The sequence below is a fragment of the Silurus meridionalis genome, chromosome 18, assembly GCF_014805685.1.
Source record: "Silurus meridionalis isolate SWU-2019-XX chromosome 18, ASM1480568v1, whole genome shotgun sequence".
Lineage (NCBI taxonomy): Eukaryota > Metazoa > Chordata > Actinopteri > Siluriformes > Siluridae > Silurus > Silurus meridionalis.
Genome location: NC_060901.1, coordinates 27,222,378 through 27,235,155, shown reverse-complemented (window position 1 = coordinate 27,235,155; position 12,778 = coordinate 27,222,378). Strand labels below are relative to the sequence as shown.

The window sequence follows — 12,778 nt, the reverse complement described above, 5'->3', positions numbered from 1 at the left end:
TTATTGCATTGTATGACATATGCAAACAACTTTATCAATGACACAGTTAGTGATGTTTGTGTGTGTGTGTGTGTGTGTTTCATAAACAGATGTGATCAGTAATGTGTATTTTAAATAAACCACAAAGGAAACACATTCTTTCTTGTAGTACTGTACTTCTCACTCAGATCCTGGCTCAGTGATCCACAGCTCATTATGTAATCGACAGCTCATTATGCGACGCATTGTCTACAAAGCTGTCAGTCACAGCATGTCGACGCCTCTTCGCATATGGCCTTTCAAAATATAAAGTGTCTTTTAAATTTTAAATCAAAGTATTGTTTAATGTGAATGAGCAGGCAGGATGATCTGCTCTCAAAACGTCTTGGGAAAACATGTTTACTATAGGTTTTGTGGCCTTATTTCAGTGAGGTTTTTTTTTAAGCTTTTTCAAAAACCATGCATAAACCTTATTTTGTCAAAAATACAAACACACACATATAAGCTGTTTACATATTATGGTAGCCCAGTTTGTGCTGAATACAGTGTAATAAGTCTTTTGTCAATATTATATTTTGAAAGCAACTAAAAAGAACCAAATATAAGAGCATGTCAAAATCTCTCAATGGGCCAAAAACACCCTCAGACTCCAGAGGGTTGAGGGAGTTCTGACAGCCTGAGAGAGGCTGCTGGAGGTCTCTTAGTGTGTCCTGCGTACTATAGAGAGGGGCTACTTGAATTCAGTTTGGGTCCTCTCCTCCCCGTCACAACGAGATGTGTCCCACCGTGGTGGGTCCTGAGCAGGCTCTGGTCCTGGGACAAGCGGTGCATGCTCTCCTAACCAAAGGGGCCATCAAGGTGGTTCACCCCTCGGTCAGAGAGTTAGGCTTCTACAGCCCGTACTTCGTTGTACCGAAGATGATGGTGGGTTGCGTCCGATCCTGGATCTCTGCTCTTTGAACCGCTCACTCATGAGGCTCAGGTTCAGGATGCTCACTCTCAAAGAGGTTGTGCCTTAGATCAGGTCTGAGGACTGGTTTGTCACGATAAATCTGTAAGACGCATACTTTCACGTAGCTATTCTTCACATGCACAGGAGGTTTGCTTTCGGGGGCGAAGCTTACCAATACTGGGTCCTCCCATTTGGTCTGGCACTCTCACCCCATACCTTCACAAAGTGCAATGACTGGTTGATATTGGCTCAATCTGAGCTTCAGGAGGTCCGGCATCCAGATGTCATTCTCACCTGCATGAAGGAACTGGGGCTAAGACTGAACTGCAGGAAGAGTGCGCTTTCTCCACGGCAGAGAACCACCTACCTGGGCATGGTGTGGGACTCGACCAGGTTGCGGGCACAGCTGTCTCCCGCCCGGATCGCAGGTATCCTCACTCACATAGGCTGCTGGGTCTCATGGTGGAAGCATCCTGTGTGATTCCGCTTGGCCTCCTCCATATGAGACCCCTTTTAGTGGTGGCTCCGGGGCAGAGGGTTTTCCCGGGGAGGGAATCCACACGTACCATCAAGGTCTCGGGGCGTGCCCTTCGAGCCTTAGATGTGTGGAGAGAACCGATCCAAATGCAGTAAGCGACAGGGTTGAGGAGAAAATAGGCTTTAATAAAGAAACACTCAATGGGGCAAGGCAAAAACACAGTCCAAAAAACAGTCCAGGGTCTAAAAGACAGGCAAACAGGGCGATGCAGGGAAGACAAAACCAAAGCCAAAAAACAGTCCAAATATTCCAAAGCCGCCAAACAGAACAATATAGGCAGGGCACAAAAAAAAAATGCCAAACCAAAGTCCAAACTGGGTACTAGGAAGGCAGAGCAGAGCAGAGCAAAGCAGTTGCCAGGAACATGATCAGAAACAGGATCAGGATCAGGAACTAAAGCAGGCAGGGTGGCAAAAACATTCTCAAGGACTTGGGAAGACGGCTAGATAATCTGGCCCCGAGCTAAAGTCTTGGGTGTCCTTAAATACAGGGAGGCGTGGGAAAAATGGCAAGGTAGCCGCTGACCCGGAATTGTGCACTGTGTGCCTGGAAGATCCTGACAACTAGAATCATGATTGTGAAAAGAAAAAGAGTCAATTTCTAAAATCAATAACAAGAAAACTCGATAGTAAAAAAACAACTGAACAAATTATTTACAGATTGTCAAAAAACCAAAACGTCTTTTTTTTAAGTGCATGTGAATGAACCAAATTCACTCTAGAAGACTTTCAGTTCTGCCTCAGGGTTGTGGTCTGGACATTTAGGGTGGTTATTGTGTAAAACTTTGAATATTATCACTAGTTTCATTTTGTATATCCATTTTTTATTTTCGTTAAGTTTCATGCAGCCCAGTAAAGTATTTATAACAAATTTACACTTACAGCATTAACAACTTTAAAAAAAAGTCAGATTTGTCATATAAGATATAACATTTTAAAATGACACATAGGAAAATACTACATGATCTTTTTTTGTATGGTGTGTGATAAATTATTTCCACTCCCTGCAAATTTCCATTTATAAATATTCACCTTTATGTAATTCTTCTGCAGCATAAATGTCTGGGACCAAATTAGGCCTTACTGATGTTGATATTCGGTTTCGGATACTTTCAGTCATTTTAACCCTACAGTCTCATCCACATTATTCAAAATAATAATATAAAAGAAAAAAAGACTAGAAATTACAAAATAGAATTAACATTACTATTTTATTATGTATATCATAAAACTGTCTAAAACAAAGACTCCATATTAATATCAAACTAAAGTTTTAAATGTCAAAACTCACCATATAATATCTATATAGAAATCCACAACACATTTTTACGATAATTTCATTGGCTGGTATACAAATTTTTAATATTCTTAATATTTTTTTTTCTGATATGAAAAGGATTTGATTCCTATTATAAGTATTGGAAGCAAAAATCATTTTACATTAGATCAGTAGTTGATATACAGTAATGATATTATATTATATAATATTCAGGCACCATAAGGGGTAAAAAAAGACTTTTCATGAAAGAACACTGATTAATGCAGAGTCTGTTTGGAATATTTGCATTTATAATTAATAAGTAAAATTGAGACAAAACAAGATAAAAAAATGTGAATGATTTTTATTTGTAGTTCAATAACATCACCTAATAAAGTGTAAATAAAATATGGAAGTAAACACGCCAGAAACACGGCCACTAAAATGCCGAGGACTTTGGCTGCTTTTCTCTCAGATTTCATGGAGTGGGAGGTGATTTTCTGTGTTTGAGGTCGTGTGTGATTATTAAGCTCTCTGATAGCAGTGGCGTGTTTCTTAGCGATCAGAAAATTAATTAATTAAAATAATTTAATTAATATATGAATTATATTCATGTGTTGTGTGTTTGTGTGTGAATAATTCAACAATTTATCCAGACGCTTGTTAAATTATTCCTCTAGAAGAATGAATTTGGAATGTTTTTGATGCTTTGGTATTTTAGTAGTTTCTCAGACAGACTGATTTTCTCATCTGCCTTTGTATGTGTGCTTTAAGAGCACCGAACATGTTCAAGAAAAAACATTGATTAATGCAGAGTCTGTTTGGAATATCTGCAGAGTTAGAATTAATTTAAAGCACCTCCTAAACCACGGATAAAACAGAGCGTAAATAAATGGATTAATGGTAGAATTCAGACAAAGCATAATCAAAACTTTGTGAATTATTTCTGCCTGTACTTCAATAACGTCACCTAAGAAACTGTAAATATAATACGGAAGTAAACACGCCAGAAACACGGCCACTAAAATACCGAGGACTTTGGCTGCTTTTCTCTCAGATTTCATGGAGTGGGAGGTGATTTTCTGTGTTTGAGGTCGTGTGTGATTATTAAGCTCTCTGATAGCAGTGGCGTGTTTCTTAGCGATAATAAAAACCAGACTGTACAAAATGATTATGACAGAAAGTGGAAATATAAATGATCTTATAAGGTCAATTACAGTCCAAACCTCAGTCAGAAAGAAAAAACACTGTCCAGGACACATTACAGTAGTCTTGACAACTCCATTAAAATAAGTGAGTGAAAAACTATATGCCAAATTTACAGACCAGTTCAAATAAACCACGATTCTCATGATCCTAAGAGAGATTGTGTTTGTGTAAAAAAATGGGGTTGAAAGAGCCACATAACGATCCACAGCGATGAGAGCGATAGTGTATGTGGACACAATCATGAGGAATCCAGTAGTCATTAAATAGACAATGCAAAAGTTTTTCCCAAAAATCCAGCAGGACTCGATCGTCCAGATTAACATCGGCGGCATCACTAAAGCACCGATGAGGAAATCCGACACGGCCAGTGAGAGCACGAACATGTTGGTCGGTGTGTGAAGCTGCTTGAAGTGAAAAACAGAGATGATGACGAGCAGATTTCCACACATCGTTAGAAGAACCACAGCAGCTGAACACACGTACAGTAAGATATAAACTGCAGGAGATCCAGATCTCTCTGGACAGGAGAAATGCTCACAGCGATCCGAGAGATTCAACTCCATCACGGTCATGCATAAAACATTTTTCTGACGTCTACAAAAGTTAAAACAAAATCCTCATAAATGAAAGGTTATTATAACATTGTGAGCGTGCATTACAATAAAATAAATTAGAGGTCAAACAGCACTGGCGCTTTTATAGTTTAAGAAATGGATTACGCCCCTAAGTTTGAGTGACAGAACAGTACATATGATGTCATGCCGTGTAAAAAAAAAAGTTCCATGTGCACACTGCTGTAAATAAGTACTTCAAATAAACATGAACACAAAGTGCACAGAGTAGCAATGTACTTTATGTACTTTATTTAAAACATGGCACAAATCTAGTGATTTTTAAAGAAAGTCAGAAAATCTGCGGCACCCAAGAAACGCGACTGTGTTGTCCATACTCTGAATAATGATTGTAATTAGTAAAAAATTCTGTTTGTTCAAGAAGCGCTATGTGTAAATTTTATGTTTAATGTTTGTCTGTCAAAATAAATGATGGCATAGAAGAAAACCAAGCACACTTTTTGGCCCTGTGCTTCTCCCTGCCCCCGTAGGGGGGGTTGATACACACAGCCTTTGTTTGACTTCTTTATGAACATGACCATGTGGTTGCTCCGCTCCAGGTGGGCACTTTTTAAGAGGGGTGCCCCCACTCCTCGCGGTTCTGGTCCCGCTTTTGTCGAGGCAGAGTGCAGTTCCGGTTCCTGGGGTTCCCTTATAGACCCCCAGGACTTGGGCTAGATTAGCTTGTCCCTTTCTCCTACCTCTGCCTGGTCCAGCTCTCGATTGTGGGCTTCGTAAGCATGCTTTTCGGCAGGTTGCAGGCTCTCACGAACCCGATAGTGCAGACGTTCCTGGAGGTTGTGACATGCTGTCCAGAAACTGGATATAGCTTGGATGGCCGGTGAGCATGAAGTACATCCATTCGGTAAGCTCAACGAGCGCTTTTTGCTCTTGGCATCACAGCCTCCGTGTCGGGGTTTGCCATTTTTCCCTGCCCTGCATACCAAGGTGTCCTGTGCGTGGCCTTTATTGGCTCACCTCTTCAGCCCCAAGACCGCAATATATTCCAACATCCTTGGGCTAAGGGATTATTGGGGCTTTGGTTCAAAATGCTGCCGCTAAAGCAGATCAGAACCGAGGACTGGTTTGTCACGGTAGATCTAACGGATACTTTTATCTACTCATCCTCGCAAAGGTTCCTGAGGTTTTTACTTATTTTTTATGTCAAAGCATACCATTATCGGGTCCTTCCGTTTGTCCTTGCCATATCACCCCGCACAATCACGAAATGTGTTGATGTGGCTCTGGCTCCCATGAAACTTCAAAGCATTCTCTTCCTGAGAGCAGATTACATCCCGGGCCGTTTGAACGAAGCAGCAGACACCCTGTCAAGATAAGGGTCCAGACCCGGGGAGTGACACCTACACCCTCATGTGGTGGAGTAGATCTGGGAGAAGTTTGACAAACCCCAAGTAGATCTGTTCGCGTCTATGGAGACGTCGCACTGTCCCCTGTATTTTTCCCTATATCCACCAGCCCCGTGGGATTGGATGCAATGGCACAGCATTTCCCCCCATTGACCTGCTTCCAGGAGTTCTGGAGAGACTTCACAAGGACGGAGTCCATCTTCTCCTGGTAGCCCCACAGTGGTCGGGCCGGCCGTAGATTGCAGACTTGGTGTCCCTCCTCGGGCAGCCTCAATGGGAGATTTCTCTGAGAAGAGAGCTGTGGAAGCTGTGGCTGTGACCCCTGAAGAGGGCCACAGAGGTTCTGTTCTCTCCACTAGTAGAGACCATTTTACAATCCAGAACTCTGCAGAGTTTCTGCAGGTACAGTTTGCAAAAGGGTTGGCTCTCTTCACCATTAAAGTCTACGCATCCTTCGTTTCGGCATATCATGCCCCATGTCAGGGCATTGATGGGGCAGAGACCTCTGGTGTGACCGAGAGTGCCTGGGTGGGACCTGGCTATTTGCTCTCTGAGAAAAGTAGGTGATCTCCAAGCCCTCTCTGTGACCCCCTCCTTTCTTGAATTAACTCCAGGCATGGCCAGTGCCTTCCTGCACCCTAGAGTGGGTTACATCCCCAAGGTGCCCTTGGTCTTCCCACAACCTGTCAGGCTCTAGCCATTCAATCCTTCTCCATTCCAGACCCCAGACCAAAAGAGATTGAACCAGCTGTGCCCAGTCCGAGCACTAGACTGTTATTTCCACCGGACAAGTCCGTGGAGGAAGTCAGAAAAATTGTTCATCTGCTACAGTCCCCAGAGGAGAGGCCTTCCTGCTCATGAGCAGACAGCAGATGGATTATTGGTGCTATTGCATTCGTGTCAAATCGCACTCGGCCCAGACTATGGCAGCCTCTAAGGCATGGTCCTCTGAAGTGTCTCGTCAAGACCTCTGTGACATTGCAGGCTGGTGTGTGGACAAGTTTTACAACCTTGACCTCTGTGCCACCCCTGGCACCCCTGTCCTCCGACCTAGCTGTGCCCATGCATCCTAGTCAGTGTGGTGGTATTGGACTCTCGTTCCCAAAGCGTTCCAATGCAGCTGGAATTCCTGAAAGGGAATGTCTCTAGGTTACGTATGTAACCCTAGTTCCCTAAGGGAATGAGATGCTGCGTCTCTATGCCACACCACCGCTGTCCCTTTTAGCGCTTTCTTTTCGGTTACAGAAGCTGAAGCCGGCTTCACTTCATGTGTGTTTAATACTTCCTGGTCATAACATCACCCCGCCAGTGACAGTCCGCCTTCAATTTGGACTCATTACGCTCATTATTCAGAGCATGAAGAACGCATTCGTTTCCAAAAGCGCTCCAACGCAGCATCTCATTTCCTCAGGGAAGTAGGGTTACGTATGTAACCTAGAGACGTTCTTTGGTACACATTACAATTGATAAATAAGTTGTTTTCTTCACACACATTCATACACTTGTATAAAATACACACAATTATTCACCAGTTTTCAACTACACTTTTTGCCCTTATGTATTGTTTAGTTCCAGATTTAGACACGCTGTGTTCCTGAACCTGAAAGTGACATCAAAGCAGACAGTTCTTATCTTCAATATATCCTTATTGTACCCAAATGGAGAAACCCAAATAGGAATTGAACTTGTGATCAATAACAGAATGATGTCTGGAGATTTACAAACTGTTCTTATAAAGACTGGAATCATGAATGTGGAAAAAAAAGGGTAAATTTTCTTAATCAGTAACACGAAGACTCAAACCAGAGCGCCTTTTTCTTTTTTTTAAGTGCGTGTAAATGAACCACTCTAGAAGACTTTCAGTTTTGCCTCAGGGTTGTGGTCTGGACATTTAGGGTGGTTATTGTGTAAAACTTTTAATATTATCACTAGTTTCATTTTGTATATCCATTTTTTATTTTCGTTAAGTTTCATGCAGCCCAGTAAAGTATTTATAACAAATTTACACTTACAGCATTGACAACTTTAAAAAAACAGTTTGATTTGTCATACAAGATATAACATTTTAAAATGACACATAGGAAAATACTACATGATCTTTTCTAATATAGTGAGTGATAAATTATTTCCCCTCCCTGCAAATTTCCACTTTATAAATATTCATCTTTATGTAATTCTTCTGCAGCATAAATGTCTGGGACCAAATTAGGCCTTACTGATGTTGATATTCGGTTTCTGATAGTTTCAGCCATTTTTACAGTCTCATCCACATTATTCAAAATAATAATATAAAAGAAAAAAGACTAGAAATTACAAAATAGAATGAACATTACTATTTTATTATGTATATCATAAAATTGTCAAAAATAATGATTACATATTATTATCGCACTAAAATTTTAAATGTCAAAACTCACCATATAATATCTATATAGAAATCCACAACAAATTTTTATGATAATTTCATTAGCTGTATAGTGATTTTTAATATTACTATTATTTGCTTGTGAAAGTATATTTCAAATGATTAGATTCCTATTATATTCCTTAATATTTGAAGTCAAAATAATTTTGACTAAAAATAAATGCCTACATCTTACTGAATTGCATTATGTAAATTACAAGAAAATATTGCTATGATAAGGGATACATTAGATCAGTAGTTGATATACAGTAATGATATTATTCAGGCACCATAAAGGGGTGGAAAAAAAACTTTTCATGAAAGAACATTGATTAATGCAGAGTCTGTTTGGAATATTTGCAGAGTAATGATTAATTTAATGCACCTCCTAAACCACGGATAAAACAGAGCATAAATAACCAGATTAATGGTAGAATTCAGACAAAGCATGATCAAAAAATTTTGAATGATTTTTAATTGTAGCTCAATAACGTCACCCAATAAACTGTAAATAAAATACGGAAGTAAACACGCCAGAAACACAGACACTAAAATGCCGAGGACTTTGGCTGCTTTTCTCTCAGATTTCATGGAGTGGGAGGTGATTTTCTGTGTTTGAGGTCGTGTGTGATTATTAAGCTCTCTGATAGCAGTGGCGTGTTTCTTAGCGATCAGAAAAACCCGACTGTACAATATGATTATGACAGAAAGTGGGAATATAAATGATACAACAAGATCAATTACAGACCAAACCTCATTCACTATAAGAAAACACTGCCCAGGACACAGTAAAGGACTCATTAGGATTTCATTAAAATAAGAGAGCAATAGAATATATAATAAACTTAGACACCAGTTAAAATAAATTGCAATGCTCATGGTCCTCGTATTGATTGTGTTTGTGTAGAGAAACGGACGCGAAAGAGCCAAATAACGATCCACAGCAATGAAAGTAATATTATAGATCGATACAATAATGAGGAAACTTGTAATCAACAAAAAACAGATATAGAAAATGTTCCCAAAAATCCAGCACGACTCAATCCTCCGGATTAACGATGACGGCATAACTAAAGCACCGACGAGGAAATCCGACACGGCCAGTGAGAGCACAAGCATGTTGGTCGGTGTGTGAAGCTGCTTGAAGTGAAGAACAGAGATGATGACGAGCAGATTTCCACACACTGTTAGAAGAACCACAGCAGCTGAACACACGTACAGTAAGATATAAACTGCAGGAGATACAGATCTCTCTGGACAGGAGAAATGCTCACAGCGATCAGAGAGGTTCAACTCTGTCACGTTCATGAACACGGTATTGAAAAAAAGTTTGAAGCGATATTTCATACACTTGATGTTACTGTAGCTTTGTAAAACCGCCACTGGTAAAGGTTCCAGTTAGGTGCCTCAAGCAGACTCCTGTTTTTATCATTTAGAAAATTTATCACACCCCCAAGTTTGAGTGACTGCATAATACATGATGCTGTGCCTTGAAGAAAAAATATCACACGTTTTTTTTTTTTTTTCTGAGAACCTCCTCTGTTTTTAAAAAAAGTATGATGGACATGCATTTTCTTTATAAATAATATGTTCTCTACATTCGTTTATCCCAAACTGCTACCATATAAAATATTATAGACAAATTCTTCATCTATGGTAAAGGAACATATGATATGATGCAGTTTAATTATAATAAAAAGAAACAGTTAATGGTTTATAATTTTAACCTTATATGTTACAATAGCACAGTTATTCAACATCATAGGCCATATGTTGGGTGTGTCATTTAAAATCGGACAAAACGTGTCATGTAAGCGGCAGGAAAAAAATGGCTACGCAAGTACAAAACAAGCTACAAACATTGTCAACAATTTTGTAACAGCAAAAGCAATCTACCTTACAGTTTCGGCTCCCTCAACAGCCTCATTAGCTACAAATCTACCCCAAGAAGTATGCCAGCAATCCCACAGGGTGCAGGGGTTTCCTGCTGCAGTGCTCTATCTACTTCAGAGGATTCAGTATCCTACATCACTTCTTACAGGCTAATTGAAAATGAGATCCAATAAGTTTTACTCTCAAAGCCGTGTTTCACACATGTCCAAGCAGTGTTTGCTTCGGCCTCCTTTCTCCTGTGAAGCTGTTCATAATAGAGGTGGACACATTTGAGTGGTTTAAGCTCTTCTAACTGGTGCCAAAACCTGGTAAGAGAGAGTCACACTGCCATGATGGCTTTCCGCTGAGTGAGCTGGTCAAAGACCCAGTGGACACAAAACCATGTCCTCCTCCAGGTACATGCAAAACGGAAACAGCACTTGCAGGCATTGCTCTAACCTTAGAAGGAGAAGCGAAAGGCATTCTGGAGCACACTGCAGAAACAGAGTACTCCAGTTGCAGCAGTGGTAGACACCACTTGCATTCTGCTCAAAAAGATGGGGTCAAAGGATGACACAGGTATTCCTCAAGGTGTACAAACAAGCCACTATTAGGGGCTGGTCGGCTTCAGAACAGGCAGGACCCCCTAGCAGCACAGACTGTGATTATGCTCTCTATGTGATCCAGAAATCATCCGTTCATTTGTGTTCACACAGCTGCTTTTCATCACCTGCCAGTAGTCAGCATCCATGACAAGAAGCACCCTCTAGTGTTCTGGAGGGAAAATATCCAATTGGGGGGGGTGTGGTAGTTGGTTTGTTGCCTTTAGGCTTAAGGTTCTATATAAATAATCACTGTTGTTTTTTGCACCTGCACATCTTAATTTGAAACTTTCATTTTGATTATAGAAGTAATAAAAAGGAGTCATTCCATATGTAACGATTTGCTTTGTTTTTAATCCCTGAATATTTACTATCACTGCCTTGTTTCAGCATTAAGTAAATATTCGGTGTGGCTTGAATTTTTTAAATAAATAAAAAGTTTAACATTTTCACTTACAAGAAATGATAAATAAATGAAAAATTTTGGCATGTCCACCATTATCACTTGCATCATTTTGCTGCTTGTTCCACCAGATGTTTAATGTACGTTTAAACATATTGCTTTTATAATAAAAAAAATAAAATATCACACCCCAAGTTCGATTGACAGCACAAAACAAATGATTTAGTGCTTTAGTGGAACAAAAAGGCAACTCTGGAACTAGACAGATGATTTAACTCCCTTTTAATACAAATTTTGCCTGCAAATATAAACTTGTGTTAACACTGAGAAAACCATCAAGATCTCATAAAAAAAAAAAAAAAAAAAAAACGGGGGCAACAAGCATTTTACATATTAAGAATATTTTTTTATAACAATATATTTCCAATGCAGCTATTCACATAAATTCCTGACATTTGTAATTAACTAGTAAAACTATACAGCTGAAGAATTTGTACTTTTCAAATCCATTAAATGGTTACCAAAGAAAATAGATTGCAACATAAAACAAACTTAGAACTTATTAAGACTGACCCAGGCGGGACAATCATTTCTTCTTTGCATTTTTGAGAACGCACATCAGGATGGCCTCCGTATCACTGCCACGCAGGAAGAACCTCTCTGCGTAACAGGCTTTGGTCTGGCTTCAGGAAATGGACGAAGCAGACTGATGGAGGTGAGATTTCATTTGTCCAGCAGGCCACTGATACCTCCTCAGAAGAATCCTAAAAGGAGACGGAACAAGAACCCAACATGCCTCCACGGAAGATGCACCGTGGTACTGGGAAGCCCTGTCTGAGCCAGACGGTAAAAGACGGCACTGTGTGGGTAAAGGAGGACATTGGAATGCCCAGTGCAGTAGCAAATCACTTGTGCTTCACTGTGCAAGCTGGACCCACAGAGTCTGCTAAGGCTTGTCATTGCCATAGTACATATGATATTTATATAAACCCATTTAGAGGTTCATGTAGATTTTCCATTCTCTATTTGTTTATCTTCTGACAACGTAAAATTACAAGCATGCTCCAAAGCTTCCTTTGCCTGGTAGACGTGGGAATGCTGCAGACCATCAGGGAGTGCACGGTCCATCAAGCCCGCAGAACAGAGTCGGACTGGAATTTGGCAATTCATGAACTGATGACATTCATTTAAATTCTGTTTGTAAGAGCAATCGTGTCCCGTTGGTGCCATTGTGGATTGCTGGTCAGAAAGCTTTCTGGTGCCAGTAATCAAAGAAACAATGCCCCGAGATAGAGTCATACTACTGCATACTACATGCTACTGGGCACGGTGAATAAATTCCGCCGAACTTCCTCAACTTCCTTATTTTGCAGAAGACACTGCACAGCGAGAGGTATGCTCCACTTCAGTGCTTAGAAGTGGCAGTGTCTACTTGACAATTTATTCACCTAAAAAAAACAACACTGTGTGTGTTCTAAGTTCCATACACCAAGACGTGACGATCGGTGATGCCAGAAAGAGGAAACCCAACACGATAACAGACTATAACCACATGAAGGAATGTGTGTATAATTTTACACCAGT

At 40.2% G+C, this 12,778-nt stretch overlaps 1 protein-coding gene across 1 annotated transcript; it reads right to left on the bottom strand.

Moving 5' to 3' along the window:
• Positions 1–3,514: 3,514 nt before the first annotated feature.
• Positions 3,515–4,498, bottom strand: LOC124401722 (trace amine-associated receptor 13c-like). Its single transcript, XM_046874149.1, has one exon. The coding sequence runs from the start codon at positions 4,496–4,498 to the stop codon at positions 3,515–3,517; it is 984 nt and encodes a 327-aa protein (XP_046730105.1).
• Between the last annotated feature and the right edge of the window lie 8,280 nt (positions 4,499–12,778).

Coding starts and splice junctions, on each gene's coding strand:
- LOC124401722 (XM_046874149.1), bottom strand. CDS start 4,498: ATGGAGTTGAATCTCTCGGATCGCTGTGAGCATTTCTCCTGTCCAGAG.